Consider the following 15256-nt stretch of genomic DNA (forward strand, 5'->3'; position numbering starts at 1 on the left):
GCGGGAGGGAGCGCAGCACCGCGGGCAGCGAGCGAGTGAGCGCGCGGGGGCCCCGGTGGACGTGCGGCGGCGCCCTCGACCCCTCGCCCGCTGGGCCCCAGACGACCCGGGGCCCGGAGGCGGGGTGGGGGTCTGAGCGGCGTCCTGGGCTCCAGACCGCCCCCAGGGAGACGCCTCGGGCTGTGCGCCCCGGCTAGCGACGAGGGGCCGACCCCAGAGCGCTCCCGCCGCCGCCGCGGCCCATGGGCCTGAAGAGTGGGGACGGGGCTGGGAGGTGCGGGCACGCGGCCCCCCGTGGGGAAGGGGGCGGGCAGGGGGCTCTGACCCGACCTCTCCCCTGCAGGATGCAGCACCGAGGCTTCCTCCTCCTCGCCCTCCTCACCCTGCTGGCGCTCACCTCCGCGGGGGCCAAAAAGAAAGGTGATAACGGGGTGTGGGGGACTGAAGGAGGGCTAGATACGGGCCGGTGAGGCCGGCCGCCTCGGGTCTGGCCGCCGGAGTTCCGAGGCCAGGACCCCAGAAAGCGGCCCCCGAGTGAGTCTGAGCTCCGTTCCCCGTGCGTCTTAGACAAAGTGAAGAAGGGTGGCCCGGGGAGCGAGTGCGCCGAGTGGACCTGGGGGCCCTGCACCCCCAGCAGCAAGGACTGCGGCGTGGGTTTCCGCGAGGGTACCTGTGGGGCCCAGACTCAGCGCATCCGGTGCAGGGTGCCTTGCAACTGGAAGAAGGAGTTTGGAGGTGAGGTGGGGCGCATGCGGAGGGCAGGAGAGGGGGGGCACGGCCTCGCCGAAACCTGGGCACGTCTGTGGCCTCCAGCCACTGGCTGCCCAGGACTGACCCGGGGCGCTCTCCCGCCAGCCGACTGCAAGTACAAGTTTGAGAGCTGGGGGGCTTGTGATGGGGGCACGGGCACCAAAGCCCGCCAAGGCACCCTGAAGAAGGCGCGGTACAATGCCCAGTGCCAGGAGACCATCCGCGTGACCAAGCCCTGCACTCCCAAGACCAAAGCCAAGGCCAAAGGTCAGGGCAGTGGGGGAGGGTGTGGGGTCACAGGTGGGGGCTGCCACCACCTGTGAAAGGGAATGGTTAAGCCTGAAGTTTTGGACTGTGGCAGGTGGCTTCTTGAGATCTCTGACCTCGGTTTTCCTGTCTATGGAGATACCTTCGGTGGGCAGGTACTGAGAGTGCCCACGGAGGGTGCTCAGGAGTTCCTAAATCCTTCTGGCCCAAGTGGAAGGACAAGCTCGCTCTGTTCTGTTGGGGCCTTTTGCTTAGGATTCGGGGAGTTGTCCTGGAAGGGCTTGGCTTTGTCGTCTCCCCTGCCAGAGGGAACGTTTGGTCAGCTTGGGTCCTTTCTAGTATCAGAAGGACGTCACCGTCCACACTCCCGCCATCCCTTAGCCCATACCTGATTCACAGCAGCCCAGAGAGGCCATCAGGGCAGAGGTGAACCAGCCCACTTGTTAGGTGAGCAGGTGGAGGCTGAGGGCTGCGGGGACCAAGAGCTTGAAGATTTTCCGAGCCTCAGTAAAAGTACAGAAGTTGGTGTGGGGCAGGTCCGGCATCAATATGGCTGCGCTCTCCCACGGGCTACCGGGTCAGCTAATCTGCAGCCACTAGGGGGCAGAATTTTCTCCCTAATGTATATATGGGGGTCTCTACTAGGTCACCTGAACTCAGCTAACACGTTATTTCTTGCTTGTTTTACAGCCAAGAAAGGGAAGGGAAAGGACTAGCAGCCAGGTCTGGATGCCAAGGAGCCCGGGGCCAGTGCCCTCCCTCCCACAGGCCCAAGATCTAACCTACCAGTGCCTTTTGTCTACTCGTTAGCTTTATCAATCATACCCTCATTCCCTTTCATCCCTCCACCCCCACCCCCAAGTGTCCCAAATGGGGCGGGACAGGGGATAGTGGACAGCTTGAGCCTCCTGCCCGAGAGGGATGTGATTCCCGGTACCCCTTTTTGTTCTCCCCCACAAAGATGCCATTACTGAGAAATAAACCGTCGTGGTTTGTTTGTTTTTTTTTTTTTCTTTTCCCAATAAAAGCTTTTCCTTTAATATATAAAAGCCCCAACCCAGGGAGTTTGCTGTGGTAATTTGTTGGGGTAGGAACTTGTGAAGGAAAGGGAAGGCGGTAGGGACTGTGGCTTTCAGGGGGCCAGGGGCTTGGTGGTGAGTGTTCCCCAGAGCTCATGGAAAAAGCAGAATGGTCATGAAAATTGCTTCCAGGGCCCCTACTGACTCCCATCCAGTCCCCTGAGCCTGTCAGTCTGGTCTTTCCAGGGGCCACACCAGGACTGGGAGGGAACCCAGAAGGCTCCCTAGAACAGACTCTCCTCATCTCAGCCACTCTCAAGCAAAGGTCTTTTGGTAGAGCCCACTACCAATCGAAGGTTCCATCCATTGGGAAAAAAGAGATGGGGGCTGCCTGCCTGCCTCACCCCCCCACACACCCCCCACACCCCGTCACTGAAGCCTGTGTGGGTTGAGTCTGCCCCCATTCTCCCAGCCTCTCTCACACAACAGAAGCCTGCTGGGTGGCTCTTCAGAAGTTGGGGGGTGGGCTATCTGCTCAGCATGGGACCACAGGAAGGCAGAACTCAGTTCCTGAGTGTGAGACCCTGACATCCCAGCTGCCCCATCCTGACAGTGACCAGGACAGTGCTGGCGGGGGGGGGGGGGGGGGGGGGGCGGTGCCTGAGAGCCCACAGCGCCTGGCCTTCAGCTAGCCCACCCAACCAGCGCCTGGCCAAGTAGCTGCAGCAAGGGGAGAGCTCTGCCCCTGGAATGGGACCCGGGAGGAGGGGCTGGGCCTACATGCGGGGTGCAGCAGGGGGAAAGCACCAACTACAGCAGAATGGGGGGACCCTACCCTTTCCCTCGCCTCCCAAGCCTCCTTTCCCAAGCATCGGCTCCTTTGCTCCTCCCAAGGGAATCCTGGGCTTTTGCTCCCCTCCAGCTGTCCATTCTTCCAGCCATGCTGGTTGGTCACAGTGGGGTGGGTGCCCCAGAAGGCCAGTGCCTCCCAGCTCCCTGAGGTGGGGCAGTGGAGGTGGGGCAGCGGAGGTGGGCCGGAAAGTCTCTGTTCAGACGCTTCTGGGGCTGACCCTCCTCAGCCTGAGCGGAGATCTGGTCTCTCTGAATCCAGCCAGAGCTTCTTCCTGAGCCTCACGGGGGTCTTGGGGACCTCAGTTCTCTTCGGTGAACGTGAACACGGAGAGATGCTTCCAGATCTCTCCCCAACAGCCACGTGAGAGACCACATGGCTCAGCGCACACACGTGACCACCAGCACCTTCTGTGGCACCCTGCCTGCCTACCTGGCAGTGCCGATGTTCCGATACTGGCACAGCAGCAGGTGCCTGAAGGTCTTTTTAAAGGTGGCATTGCAGAGGGCATAGCAGGCGGGGTTGATGGTGCTGTTGACGTAGCAGAGCCAGTAGCCGATGGACCACACTGTGTCGGGAATGCAGCTCTGGCAGAAGGTGTTCACCAGGACCATGACGTTGTAGGGAGTCCAGGTGAGGATGAAGGCCAGCAGGATGGCAAAGATGGTCCGGGTCACCTTGCGCTCCCGGGCCGCCATCTGCCGCTTCTTGCGCACCTGGTTGCGGGCAATGCTGGCGAACTTGCGGGCCACGTTGGCCGCTGGACGCATGCCAGCGGGTGTGGCCGGAACGATCTCGATGGCTGTCACACACTCATTGCCAGTCTGCTTCGTCACAATCTGGATCTTGGACCATTTGGAGGCGGGGTTGAGGGCCCGAGGCTGTAGGGGAGGGGCGGGCAGGGCCGGCGTGGTGGCCTCTGTGGTGGACAGCTCCGTGGGCGGGCGTTCCTTGGTGTTGTGTGTGGCGCTGCCGGAGCTGGATTCGTTGGACGTGTCCTTGTCGGCCACCGGGCGCGGCGGGGGCGGCAGCACCGGGGGCGGGGCCTCCTCCAGCTTGCCGTTGCGCAGCTCCTCCGGGGCCGCGTCCCCGGGCGGGGCCTTCTTGAGGCTCTGCTTCATCAGGGGGCTCTTGAGGAAGGCCAGGGTCTTGGCCTTCTTCTCCTTGGGGCCTTCGGGCCGGTGCTTGTGAACCCGGCTGCGACTGGCCAGGGAGATGTGGATGTACAGCACCGTCATGATGACCACGGGCAGGTAGAAGGCCGCGATGGCCGTGCCGAAGGTCACCGCGGGGTTGGACAGGAACTGGATGAAGCACTGGTTGTCCGGCACCGTCCGCTTGCCCACCACGAACTGCCAGAACAAGATGGCAGGCGCCCAGAGCACGAAGGACAGCACCCAGGCGGCGGCGATCATGAGGCCCGCCATCTTGGTGGTGCGCCGGGCAGGGTAGGTGAGGGGCTTGGTGACGCAGAAGTACCGGTCGAAGCTGATGATGAGAAGGTTCATGACGGAGGCGTTGCTCACCACGTAGTCCAGGGCCAGCCACAGGTCACAGACCACGGCGCCCAGGGGCCAGTAGCCCTTGATGATGTACACGGTGTAGAGGTTCATGGAGAAAGCGCCTATGATGAGATCGGCGCACGCCAGGCTGAAGAGGAAGTAGTTGTTGACTGTCTGCAGCTGCCTGTTGACCTTGATAGACAGCATCACCAGGATGTTGCCCACGACAGTCACCAGGCTCAAGGAGCCCGTCACCGTGGCGATGAATACCATCTCCACGGTCTCGTAGCGGTTATGGGTTGATGTGACCAAGCGTACAGACTGGTTGCCCGAGCTGCCATTGACTGGTGTGAAGTTGGCCATTTTGGGGAGCAGGGGTGGGCGGGCCGCGTCTGCAGGAGGAAGGAGAGAGGAAGGGGTGAACTGCTGAAGCGGTTTAGAGAGGTAACTCGAGGTGACAGAGGATTCATCCTGCAGAGCCTCAGAGAATTCTGTCCCGTCGCGTGCCCATTTCTTCACGCATTCGTCACTTAGTGAGCGCCTGCTGTGTGCAAGCACGGATCTGGGTGCAGGAGTTGCAGAAGCGATCGAGTCGCACACGGCCCCCACCCTCACGGAGCTTACAGCCTGATTGGGGCACAAAGACGAACACGTGAACCACAAAAAAAGGGCTAGAGGGAAGACAAGGCAGGGCAACGGTATAGTGAGTGAGTCAGAGGACAGACAGGGATACTTCCTTGCTGGGTGATCAGTGAAGGCCTCTCTAAGGAGGGGACTGGACAATGGCAAGGAGGCAGCCTTGTGAAGAGCCGCGGAGGTGGCTTAGTCAGGGGCAATGGCCAGAGCAAAAGCCCTGGGGCACGTGTGGGGCACAGACAGAAGGCCAGTGTGTGCGGGGCCCAGAGACGCAATGGGGAGGGGCTTCAGTGGTCCCAGACATCAGCATGTAGCTCTGGTCAGAAGCGTTCATTCACCTCCTCCGTCATTTTGTAACCAAACATCACTGAGGGACCTGTCCTCCATCCTTCCAGATGGCACTGGGGACAGAGGCAAGAATATATATTAGCAGCTAACACTTATTGTCTACTAAGTGTCCGGCACTTTCTGTACTTTTTATCAGTATTAATTAATTTCTTCCTCACGACAAGACTGTGAAGTAGAAACCTTTATTTTTCACTATTTCCAGGTGAGGAAACTGAGGCACAGAGATGTTAAATAACCAGCCCAAGGTTCCACGAGTCCTTGACATCCTGCTGCTGTCCCAGAGCTAAGGGTTCTGGCAGAGGGAGGCCCAAAGAGCCACAGGAGCCAGTGATGCCACCTTGGGGAAAGATCCTGGGATGACTAGGGGTGGCCTGGGGTGGGGAACCCCCGAGGACCAGGAGAGTGCCATGTAGAGGGGCCAGGGAGGTACATACCACTGCGGCATCCCCTCCCCGAGCTCCCCCTCCCAGCCCCAGGGTGGGGGTGGGGAGCACTCAGTGCAGGGGCAGTAGGGACTGTCCACAGTCGGGCTGAGTGAGGACCAGGAGGAGTCAGAGAAGGCCTATCAGCCAAGGGAAGACACATGGCTTCCAAGGGGCCGGGGCCAGCCCTCAGCCTGACTGGGAACCCAAAGGAGACCCAGAGTGTCCCAGAAAGAAGAGGGGGGAATGCTGCAGGGGAGTCTGCGGCCAGCCCAAGGGCACCCCCTGGCCCACCAGGACAAACCGAAGGCACCCCAGTGGGGACCCCCCAAGCCCACGGCCCCTCCCCTGAGCCTGCACCCACTTCCACCCAGGTTCCTCTTCATCTCTCCCCCGCCTTCCTCTCCCATACACGTGAGAGAGGCCCACGCCCAGCGCGCTGTGCCAGGGCAGCCGTTCAGCCCAGCCTCCTTCACACCCGCCAACACGCGCACCATTACACACACGCACACGGGCCCCATCCCAGCCCCGCCAGCCCCGCGCACTGTCGTATACACAGCGTCTGTGTGTGAGAGAGAGGGAGAGGCAGCCAGTGTGGAGGAAGGAGCATTCACCCAGCAGCCCAGGCTCCAAGACCAGCAGGGTCCTGGCTTTATACCAACCACCTCACCTTCTGGTCCCCCTCTTTCTCTTTTGCAAAATAGAGAGGGCTGGGTCCCAGGACCCCTCCAGAACAGCTATGGGGATCAGCAACTAAACTTTCCATCTGTAGCATGAAAATGCACCAGAGGCTGGAGGCAAGTGCCGGGGTGACCCTCTGCCCACGCCTGGCCTCCACCCCCCTCATTGGCCTCTGCAGACAAAGCCCCAGCCTCCTGGCGTGGCAGTTCACGTTCGCTTGTCCGAATCTGTGGTTCTCAGGAGGATACGCTCAAGGAGGGATGTTGCCATCTCCAAGGTCACACATGAGTCAAGGGCAAAGACTCAATACCACCCTCTCTGGGGTCTCTGACAGCCCCCCTCAGCTTTGAGAGCTTCAGGTGTCACCCTCTGGGCTGGGAGGGCAGAAGCAGCCAGCTTGGAGAGGCCGCCCTCCCCAGGCAGGTGCAAGCAGGTGCAGGGTGGGCCAGACGCATCTGTCCCCCAGCCCCACTTCAGCCTCCCGGCATCAGGACGCAGGCCAGCGAGATGGGAATGGGGCTGGAGGTGCCAAATATGAGAAACATAATAGCCCTTGTTTATTGAGTGTTAACTAGGAGTCAGGAATCCCTCTGAGCTTTTTATATAGATTATCTGCTTTAATCCTTACAGAAGACTGATAAGGCAGGTACTGTTAGTATATCCCCATCTCACTGATGTTAGTATCTTCTTACAGATGAGGATCATGTTAATTAACTTGCCCAAAGTCATCCAGTGTGTAAGGGGGGGGCAGGATTAGAACCCAGGAGGCACCTTCTCAACCTCAGCCTGTCTCAGGTTGATTTCCTGCCTCTGCTGTCCACTGCTCAAAACCAAAGAACTAAGGGTCCCCACCCACTCCCTGCCGGCTCTCCCACTTAGCTTTCCCAGAAGAGAAGGGACCTCTTATCTCCATGGGGGACATCTTGTCTCCAAGGGGGTGACAGGTGGTTTAGTCCCGCTTTGGGTCCGCTAGGGGAAGCTGCCAGCGGCAGAAAGGGTGAGGCATGGTGTCTCGCCGCCTCCCGCCCCACCGTCTTTCTGGACCCCTCGGGTTTCCCCGCAGCCATGCTTTCTCTGCGATCCAGGCCCGCCCGAGATCTGGGGGGGCAAGCAGCCGCTGCCCAGGGCTGTGCGCACCGCTAGATGGCAATGTCGAGCCCTGGGTGTCAGCTCCGGGCTTCGGGCGGGCGGCTGCTCTTCGCCACCGGCCCCAACTCCAACGCGACCGAGAACACAGAGGAGGCTCCAAGGGCACGGCCTCCCAGAGGGAAAGACGTGGTTTCCCCCCCCCTTGCCAGGCCCCTGCCGGGGGGGTTCCCTCGGCTCCGCGCGGGTTCAGTGGTGGGAAAGTTAAGGGCGCCCGGTTTCCACCCGGCCCCGCCAAGGAACGTGTGGGCGGGAAGGCGAGTGCGAGTTCTGTTTGTGTGTGATTACTGGGGAGCGCGAGTAGAAGCGAGTAGCTGTCTGCATGTGCGTGTGTGCGCGCTCGGCCACGCCTGGATACCAGCGGGCCCGTGTGCGCGTGAGCAGGTCCGTGCCATGTGGACACGTGCTTGTGCATGCGTGTGCGGGCCCGGGGTGCTGTGTCCTGGGGGATACACACGACTCGGGTATGCCTGTACCTGTGAGTTTGTGCACAGGAGCAAATGCAGGGCCCTCAGTAGGTGACCTGCCCGGGTACAAACGGCCCTGCCAGGAGACTCAACTCAGACGTTCGCTGTCTGAGCGCAGAGAAAATCGAGTCTGGAGCCAGAGTCTGGATCGTGCTCCGCTTGTGGGTGGGGAAGGGTCGCGGCCAGACTACAATCTGGACTGCATCGGACCCCCTGACCTTGGGACATCGTCTCAGCCAGCGCCCAGTGGTGTCTAGGTCCCCAACGTTGCGGTGTGGAGTCGCAGCCTGGGACTGACTTCTGTCCAGGGGCCGCTGCTGGAGTCGCCCCACTGGCCTTACAGGACACCGGGCTCAGCTCAGCGTGCCCACGGAGCCTTATGGCCAAAGGGTGCCCAGACTGAACGCGGGAGTGAACCGCCAGCACCCTCAAAACGGGGAGGCCCAGCTGGGGCTTAGGTCAGTTGAGTGTAAGATTCTTCCCCTCCTACACTTCTAACCCTGCACCCCGCCGGAGAGGCACTGCCTGGCCCCAGCGGCTAGAGTGGGCACCCGGTTTCTCGAGCCCTGGGCCTGGGCGGACCTCGAGGGCCGGGTTGGGAGTTATTATTGGGCTCATCGGGAGGCTCCGCCAGGTCTCCTTCCTGGTCGATGGGGCCCTGGCTCTCCGGTGCCCCGCCCTCCCCCCAACCCCCTAGCACGCAGTTCCTGCAGCCTCTGGGCGTGGGCACCGTGCTTTCCCGGGTTCTGGAACCCCCCCTTTTTCCGGACGAGAAGGGAGCGCGTGCTCTGGACGCCGTGGGGAGGGGGTTGGGGTGTGGGTCCTTGGTTCTTAGGCACTGCATTCACTTTAGGGCTCCAGGAAGGCCGTGGCCCCTGGATCCGTCCCTGGGGCGGGAGAAGAGACTCAAGAGTTCACAGGAGGGAAAAGGGGCTCAGGGGATTTGGCATCGACATTGCGCCTGACACTTCCGCTACTGGGCCCGGGGCTTGGCTCCCGCTCTCCCGGGCTCGGAGCCTGGACAACAACAGGGGGTAGTCCTAGAGTGGGGGAGGGGCGCCAGGAAAGGGTAGGGGTATTTCCGTCGGGGTTCAAGGTCGCGGATGGAGGACTTCACGGACCGGAGTGGGCTGGCAGCACCGGAGATGGGGGGCGGGGAGACAGGCGGGAAAAAGGCTCCTTAGGGCTCCAGAGCCTGGAGCCCTCCAGAGCTGCCGGTGGGAGGGCTGGAGTGCGGGGTCCCGCCCCCGACGGCTGCCCCTGGCGCCTGGAGGGCTGTGGGCGGGCACCCCTCCCCCGACCTCCTGAATGTCCATTCCTTCCCAGAGGCGCACCTGGAGAAGCTTCCGAGACTCCGGGTCTTTCTTCCAGCGGGGCCCCTCACCCTCGGGCTCTGTGCAGCTCCCAGCACCGCGTCTTCCCCCAAGGAGCCTTGGGCCCCGTCCCAGTGGGACCCGCCTCCGGGGAGCCTCAGAGGGTCCGGAGCTCCACGTCCTTCTCCCCCAACCGAGTCCCCCCGCCCCCGCGCCGCCGCGGAGTCACTTACCAGACACCTCCGCCCCGGTCCCCTCGCACCTGACAGACGGCGGGGCCAGCGGGCGGCCCGCGGGNGCTCCCGGCGCTGTGGCTTCGACTCGCGCTCACGCTCGCACTTTTCCCCGAGCCGCGTGATGTCACGGGGAAGCAGCCAATCCTGGTGGGGCCGCGCCGCCCGCCCCGGGCCGGCCACCCAACTGCGACGCGCAGGGGGCACCACCCGGGGCGTCGGGGACCCCAGCTACGCGCGCCCCTCACTAGAGCCGGCCGACAGCTCCCCTCTCGGCCACTGTGGGGGCACCGCCCACGGTTGACAGTACGGCTTAGAGGGGGGCGCTGCCCTCCCGGGAGGCTGGGGTGGGGGTGGGGTGGGGTGTCCGCGTTGTCATGGGGACGCGGCGCCCCCTCGCGGGCTGGGGAGGGAGCTGGCAGCCCCGTCTGGCTGCGCTCTCCGCCTCCGCTCTGACCAAGCACCCGGGCTCTGGAGGTGGTCTCGCGCCCCGCCTGGACTTCCCTCCCTACAGGGTCCCGCTCACAGTGGGACCTCGGAGGCGCGAGTGTTTGACCCAAACAAGAGGTTACGGGTGGGTGGGGTCAGCTCAGCCGTCACGGTTCCGTCGGGGCAGAGAGCCCAGGGCCGCCGTTTCCAGCCTCCGGGCCGCATGTCGGCCGCCGGGCTGCCCGAGAAGAGGGGCGCCGTCGGGGCCTAGGAAGGAGCTGGAGAGAGAAGACAGGCAACAGTCCGCCGGGGAGAGAGGAGCCCGCCCATCGCACACAGCCTCTGCCCGGCCCCCTACCCCCGCCGTCCGGCTCTCGGCTCCCGGCTCCCATCTCCAGGTCGGGGAAGGGGTGCGCATCCTCTCTCGAGCCCCGGGATGGGACGCGCCGCCCAGCCAGCCGCGGCCTGGAGGGCGAGTTCATCGATGCCTGTGAAGGAAAGCTGAGTGCCCAAGGTCACCCGGGGCGGAGCCCGGAACGAGACCCCAGAGGGCGAGCGGTCTCTTGAGGTCTCCGGGAACCTCATGGGTCGAGGCCTGGGGACTTGGGGCCTTGCCTGTGCGGAGCGGGAGGGTCCGGGAGTCCGCGGCTGGGGCGTCCGCGGGACCGAGTCGGGAGGCTTCAGCACCTCGGAGAGCTCCGCCTCGACCGTGACCTTGTAGACTCCTCTCCACACTACCAGGCACCCGCGTTTCTGCCTCCATCTGACAGGACCCTTCCTGGGGCCAGCCACGGTCGGACTCGCCACCCCATCCCACCCCCACGCCCAGGCCCTGAGGCCTGTCACCCCAAACTCTTGAGCGCAAACACCAGATTAACCTTAAGACCGCCGGTTCCTTCTCTTGGAAAAAAACCTCAGGTCCCGCCCCTCCACCCTCCCCCAAGGACCGGGCGGGGGGCTGTGAGGGGGCGGTGGAGGCGGGTAAGGCAGTGAAGGGGAGGCAGCAGGAGTTGCCAGAGAAGGGGCGGGAACTGGGGCCAGAGCCAGAGCTGCTGGGCTTTTGGTGTGGCGTTCTCCATGCTGAATGAGAGGAGGTCGTTGGGTGTTCCCCAGGGCAGCTGGAATTGGCTGTCTAGGCTTAGAGTGAGAAACCATCGCCCTTTATGTGAATGATCTGGTCTCCCATAAGCCTCATAACCAAGGAGGAAAGAAGCTACTGTTCTTGCCCCCACTTCACAGTTGAGGAAACGGGCTCGGTTGGTTCATACGACAATTGGATGACAGTTCTGCCCTTGTTCCACTTAGCCATATCTCTCCTAGGGTCCAGGAGAGGGTGGTGTTCCTAGGAAGGTGGAATTGTGGTGTGTGCGTGCATGTGGAATGGGGAAAGGGGGAGGCCAGACACTTATAAAGTCAAACAGGGGAAACAACCAGGCTAAGGACTGGAGGCCATTGAAATCAGAAATCTCTCCAACCACTGCCTTGAGTTCTTCCAGAAACTGTCAGGCAAAGTTCCTCGTTTCCCTGAAATCCTTACCATGGGGTAGGGTTGACTCCTCCAATCCCAGACCTAACAATGGAACTGTGGAGAGCTGAGTTGGGAACTGGGGTACCTGGTTTTATCTTTGCTCTCTGCCTTTGACCCAACTGGGTTCATAGACAGCTTGGGTCTACAGAACGCCTCCGAACCAAATTCTTCATCTCCAAACAGGATTGCCAAGTTCTGCCCTGCTGACCCCGCAACCTTGTTATGACAGGCAAGGGGCCCTGAGGCTTTACTACTAGTAGGGGAGCTTCTATTCACCAGGCAAGGGCTTTCAAAAGAAGGAAAGGGGTTGATGTGGAGACAGGTTTGAAAGGTAGCTGCTGGGTTCATCCTTGGCCAGACAGGGCAGAGGCAAGGCAGGCAGGACCAAATTTGGATCCTCTCATCCACAAAGCCTCTTCATATCCCGTTTTCCAAAATAACAGACTAAGTCGGGTTCTCATCTGGGTTCAAACCCTGGCTCAGTTAGTTGTGTGGTCTGGGGGGCAGGGGTAGTACCACTACCCATCTTGGAGGGCTTCTGTGATGAGGATTGAGATAATACACATTGAGTCCTTGGCACATGGTTTGGACTCAACAAATTCATACCCTACTGTCAGACCAAGGAATTCTTTCTCTCACTGGGGGGTTGGGGTGGGTATGTGGGTGGATGGCAGGGATTGCAGTGGGGTGGGCAATCTTTCCATCCTTCAGTGAGTAGCTCAAATCCCACCTCTTCAAAGAAGTCTGGCCCTAACCACTCCTGTGCTGACCTAGAATGACTCGAAATTACAGAGTTCCAAGTAACTCTGTAAGAGGTTACATAATACAAGCCCTGTATCCTACTACAAGGAAGAAAGTGAAGCAGAGAAAAGGCAAGTGGCTTGCCCAAGGTCACACAGCTGGCCGATGTGTCTTTTAGTCCAGAACTCACTCTTATAATGTTGTAGAAAATTCTAGTGTTCATAGCTATGTAATAGCTCTACACACTGTTTTGTATTACTTGCTTGCCCATTTAATCTTTTGGTTTTGTCTCTGTTGGTACAGTAATTCTACAAACCCCAGAGGATCTGGGACAGAGTCGGGCACACAAGAGATGATCAAGAAATAGCTGTGGCTGGGGCTCAGTCGATTGAGCGTCTGCCTTTGGTGGCTCAGTCGATTGACGTCTGCCTTTGGTTCAGGTCATGATCCCAGGATCCTAGGATCGAGCCCTGTGTCAGGCTCCCTGCTCAGCGGGGAGCCTACCTCTCCCTCTCCCTCTGCCCCTGCCCCTCCACCCCCCTCCCCAACTCCTCCTCGCTCTCTAATAAATAAAATCTTTTAAAAAAAAAAAAAAGAAGAAAGAAAAAATTGCTGTTGCTGGCAAAAATCCCTGGGATGGCTCTGTTTTTCTTGTATACTTCCGTAAGAGTTGGGGCAAATATCCTTCTCCCACTTTCTAACTGGCTTGAAACTCAAAGTGACCCACAGGAGGGCCTACAGCAGGCCCTTCAGCCACTGTATTAGGGCACAAAGTAAGGGGGAGCCTGAGCAGCCAGCAAATGGCATCTTTGAGGGATGCCTGTAGACCAGACCAAGCTCCCTGCCTGGCCAGCGCAGACACCCATGATGGGTGGTTTTGGGGACTAGAGAAGATCCAGCTTTTTGGCCACAGTCACATCTTCACTCCAGACCCAAAGTCCTGGGTAGGAAGCAATCAGGATGAGTGACTTTCCGTCATTCCTACCTACCCACCTGTCACTGTTAAGGCTGCCCCACCCAATCCTTAGCGGGCCCCCGGAAGCAGGAGGTCGCGGGGCACAGAGACCAGGTATGAAGCACATGTGGCAGCCCGTACCTGACCGGCTTCTTCTGCTGAAGCAACAGACAGGGTTCCCCACATAGGACAGCAGCACTAGAAACAGTGCCTGACAGAACCCGGGCCCTGCTTAGTTCAATGAACCCCCTCCCCCCGCCCCCCATCAATGGAAACAAACAGAGAGGAGCCTGGTGAGGGGCATGTCATCATTTTAATGATGTAGATCTTTGGTGTTTCCCTCATTAGCAGTCAGACTATCCCCTCTCCTCCCACCACAATGTTTCTATGATGAGTTACAGAAAAGAAATCACATTTTCATACTAAAAACAAAATAATCAAAGCCTTGATTTCTCCACTAGAAACTACACGTACAGTTCAAGATTCCACATGCAACACCTTAAGTCACAGACCGAGACCTCACACTCTGACCTGGAGTCTCACCCCCTCCCCCAGCCTGGGGCTGACTTTGGCCTGGGCTCACATAACACTGCCACCCACAGGTGCTGCTCTGGGGGCGGGGGGGGGCAGGGGAGGAGCTTGGTGGATAAGCCCCGGGGGCTGGCCAGCCTACACCCCCCACTCCTGAGTGAGGACCTGCCCACCATCCCTTTACCCCATCCTGTATCAGGCAAGCAGGCTGCCCCCTTCACTCCACGGTTGTCCCCCCATTCGTAAGTGCAGGAAGTCCCTATCTTCAGGAATCTGGGAGCCTGGCCTGACCCGACTGGTCTCTGTGGGGTAAGATGATAGAGAGAGGCTAAAGCTCTGGAAGGCTCAGAGATGGAGGTGGTTCCTGGAGGCCAGGCTGCTCCTCCTGCTCTTGGGCTCCTAGTGGCTCTGCCCATGCAACAGGGGGACAGGGCAAAGCTGCCCCACTGGCCACTGTCCCGGATGGTTTGGCCTAGATCTGGAAGACAGTTCACCCTTCTGGGGCTCTCTGCCCAGGGGTGAGTCTCTTAAGCCATGTTTCCACGAGAAAGGGGGGTTCATGGCAAGGATACCCACTTCCTCCTCCATTCACACAGAGCACAGCAGTATGGCTCCCCTGGGCTCCAGATCCTGGAAGGTTCTAGTCCCCTGAGGCAAGCCTTGCCCATTCGACTGCCTCAAGCCCACTGCCTCTGACTTCACTCGACTCCCCACCCTCTTGCTCCTGTTCCCTGATGCAGCCCGCAGCTCTTCCGCGTGTACAGTTCCCAGTCAGCTGTGAGGTCCAGTTTCTGCTCAGCGGTTCGAGGGGGAAGCACCAGTGCACACATGTGTCTCTACCTGTTCCGGGGCTCCCTGCTGGGGCCTGCAGCTTCCCCCCTGCCACTGCCACTGGCAAGGTGGTTGTTATTGGTCAGGTCGCAGTGCAGGGTTGGTCCTTCGGTGACGGGGAGGGGGGTGGGGACAGGAGAGGAAGGCGGCAGGGGCGGCAGGGGTGGCAGGGACGGCTCCCGTGCAGGGGCGCCAGGCTGGTCCCAGGAGGCTGTCCGGGGGCTCAGGCCCCGCTCTGCCAGCTGCCCAGGCTCCAGGAGCAGTCCCCGAGAGGCAGAGGGCCGGGGCGAGGAGGCGCGGGCAGCTGCGGGCTCAGCGCCAGTCTGGGAGCCACGGTGGATGCGGTGGCTGACGATGATGCTGTTGCCGAAGCCGCCCATGGAGGCCATGGTGGTGCTCTGCTCCCGCTGCACCACGGCCGTCATGCCTCCTTCCGCCATCAGCCGCTGGATCCTGCTGAGGGCGTCTTCCCCGCTCGCACCGGACTCCGAGCCCTCGCCTGGAAGTTAGGGAGCAAAGGACAGAGGGAGTTCGTGGCTGACCGGGGCCACTGAGGCAGGCAGGCCACCATGAGGAGAAGATGGGGTATTCTCTGCCAAAAGCAGAA

The 15256-nt window shown here is 60.8% G+C and overlaps 3 protein-coding genes across 18 annotated transcripts in view; 1 reads left to right on the plus strand and 2 right to left on the minus strand.

Annotated features, from left to right (window-relative positions):
* MDK (midkine) overlaps window positions 1-2066 on the plus strand; it is a 3822-nt gene extending 1756 nt beyond the window's left edge. For 2 of the 3 annotated variants that reach the window (XM_034646312.1, XM_011227928.3), the window contains exons 2-5: window positions 344-420; window positions 568-735; window positions 856-1017; window positions 1708-2066. In XM_034646312.1, the coding sequence (XP_034502203.1) occupies window positions 345-420; window positions 568-735; window positions 856-1017; window positions 1708-1733 (432 nt within the window). In that variant the 5' untranslated portion in view covers window position 344 and the 3' untranslated portion in view covers window positions 1734-2066. Of the gene's footprint in view, window positions 1-6; window positions 36-343; window positions 421-567; window positions 736-855; window positions 1018-1707 lie in introns of those variants that run through there. The other variant, XM_034646311.1, reaches the window with a different exon arrangement.
* Window positions 2067-2227: 161 nt separating this feature from the next.
* On the minus strand, window positions 2228-9692 carry CHRM4 (cholinergic receptor muscarinic 4). 2 transcript variants are annotated; one of them, XM_034646310.1, is made up of 2 exons: window positions 9635-9692; window positions 2228-4780 (listed from the first exon to the last, which is right to left on the minus strand). In XM_034646310.1, exon 2 carries the CDS (start codon window positions 4749-4751, stop codon window positions 3315-3317), a length of 1437 nt encoding a protein of 478 aa, XP_034502201.1. In that variant the 5' UTR covers window positions 4752-4780; window positions 9635-9692; the 3' UTR covers window positions 2228-3314. The 2 variants fall into 2 exon arrangements, with proteins under 2 accessions (XP_034502201.1, XP_034502200.1); XM_034646309.1 differs by having other exon boundaries at window positions 2228-5015; window positions 9635-9650.
* Window positions 9693-13581: 3889 nt separating this feature from the next.
* Window positions 13582-15256, minus strand: part of AMBRA1 (autophagy and beclin 1 regulator 1) — a 167422-nt gene continuing 165747 nt past the window's right edge. For 7 of the 13 annotated variants that reach the window (XM_019802146.2, XM_034644734.1, XM_011227950.3 and 4 more), the window contains one exon: window positions 14655-15148. In XM_019802146.2, the coding sequence (XP_019657705.2) occupies window positions 14655-15148 (494 nt within the window). Of the gene's footprint in view, window positions 15242-15256 lie in introns of all 13 variants that reach the window. The other 6 variants (XM_011227947.3, XM_034644732.1, XM_034644731.1 and 3 more) reach the window with 2 other exon arrangements.

This window comes from Ailuropoda melanoleuca, chromosome 16 (genome assembly GCF_002007445.2).
Source record: "Ailuropoda melanoleuca isolate Jingjing chromosome 16, ASM200744v2, whole genome shotgun sequence".
Classification (NCBI taxonomy): domain Eukaryota; kingdom Metazoa; phylum Chordata; class Mammalia; order Carnivora; family Ursidae; genus Ailuropoda; species Ailuropoda melanoleuca.

Bases quoted from the DNA above. Each gene is read 5' to 3' on its own strand.
- CHRM4 (XM_034646310.1), bottom strand. From the start codon at position 4,751: ATGGCCAACTTCACACCAGTCAATGGCAGCTCGGGCAACCAGTCTGTA.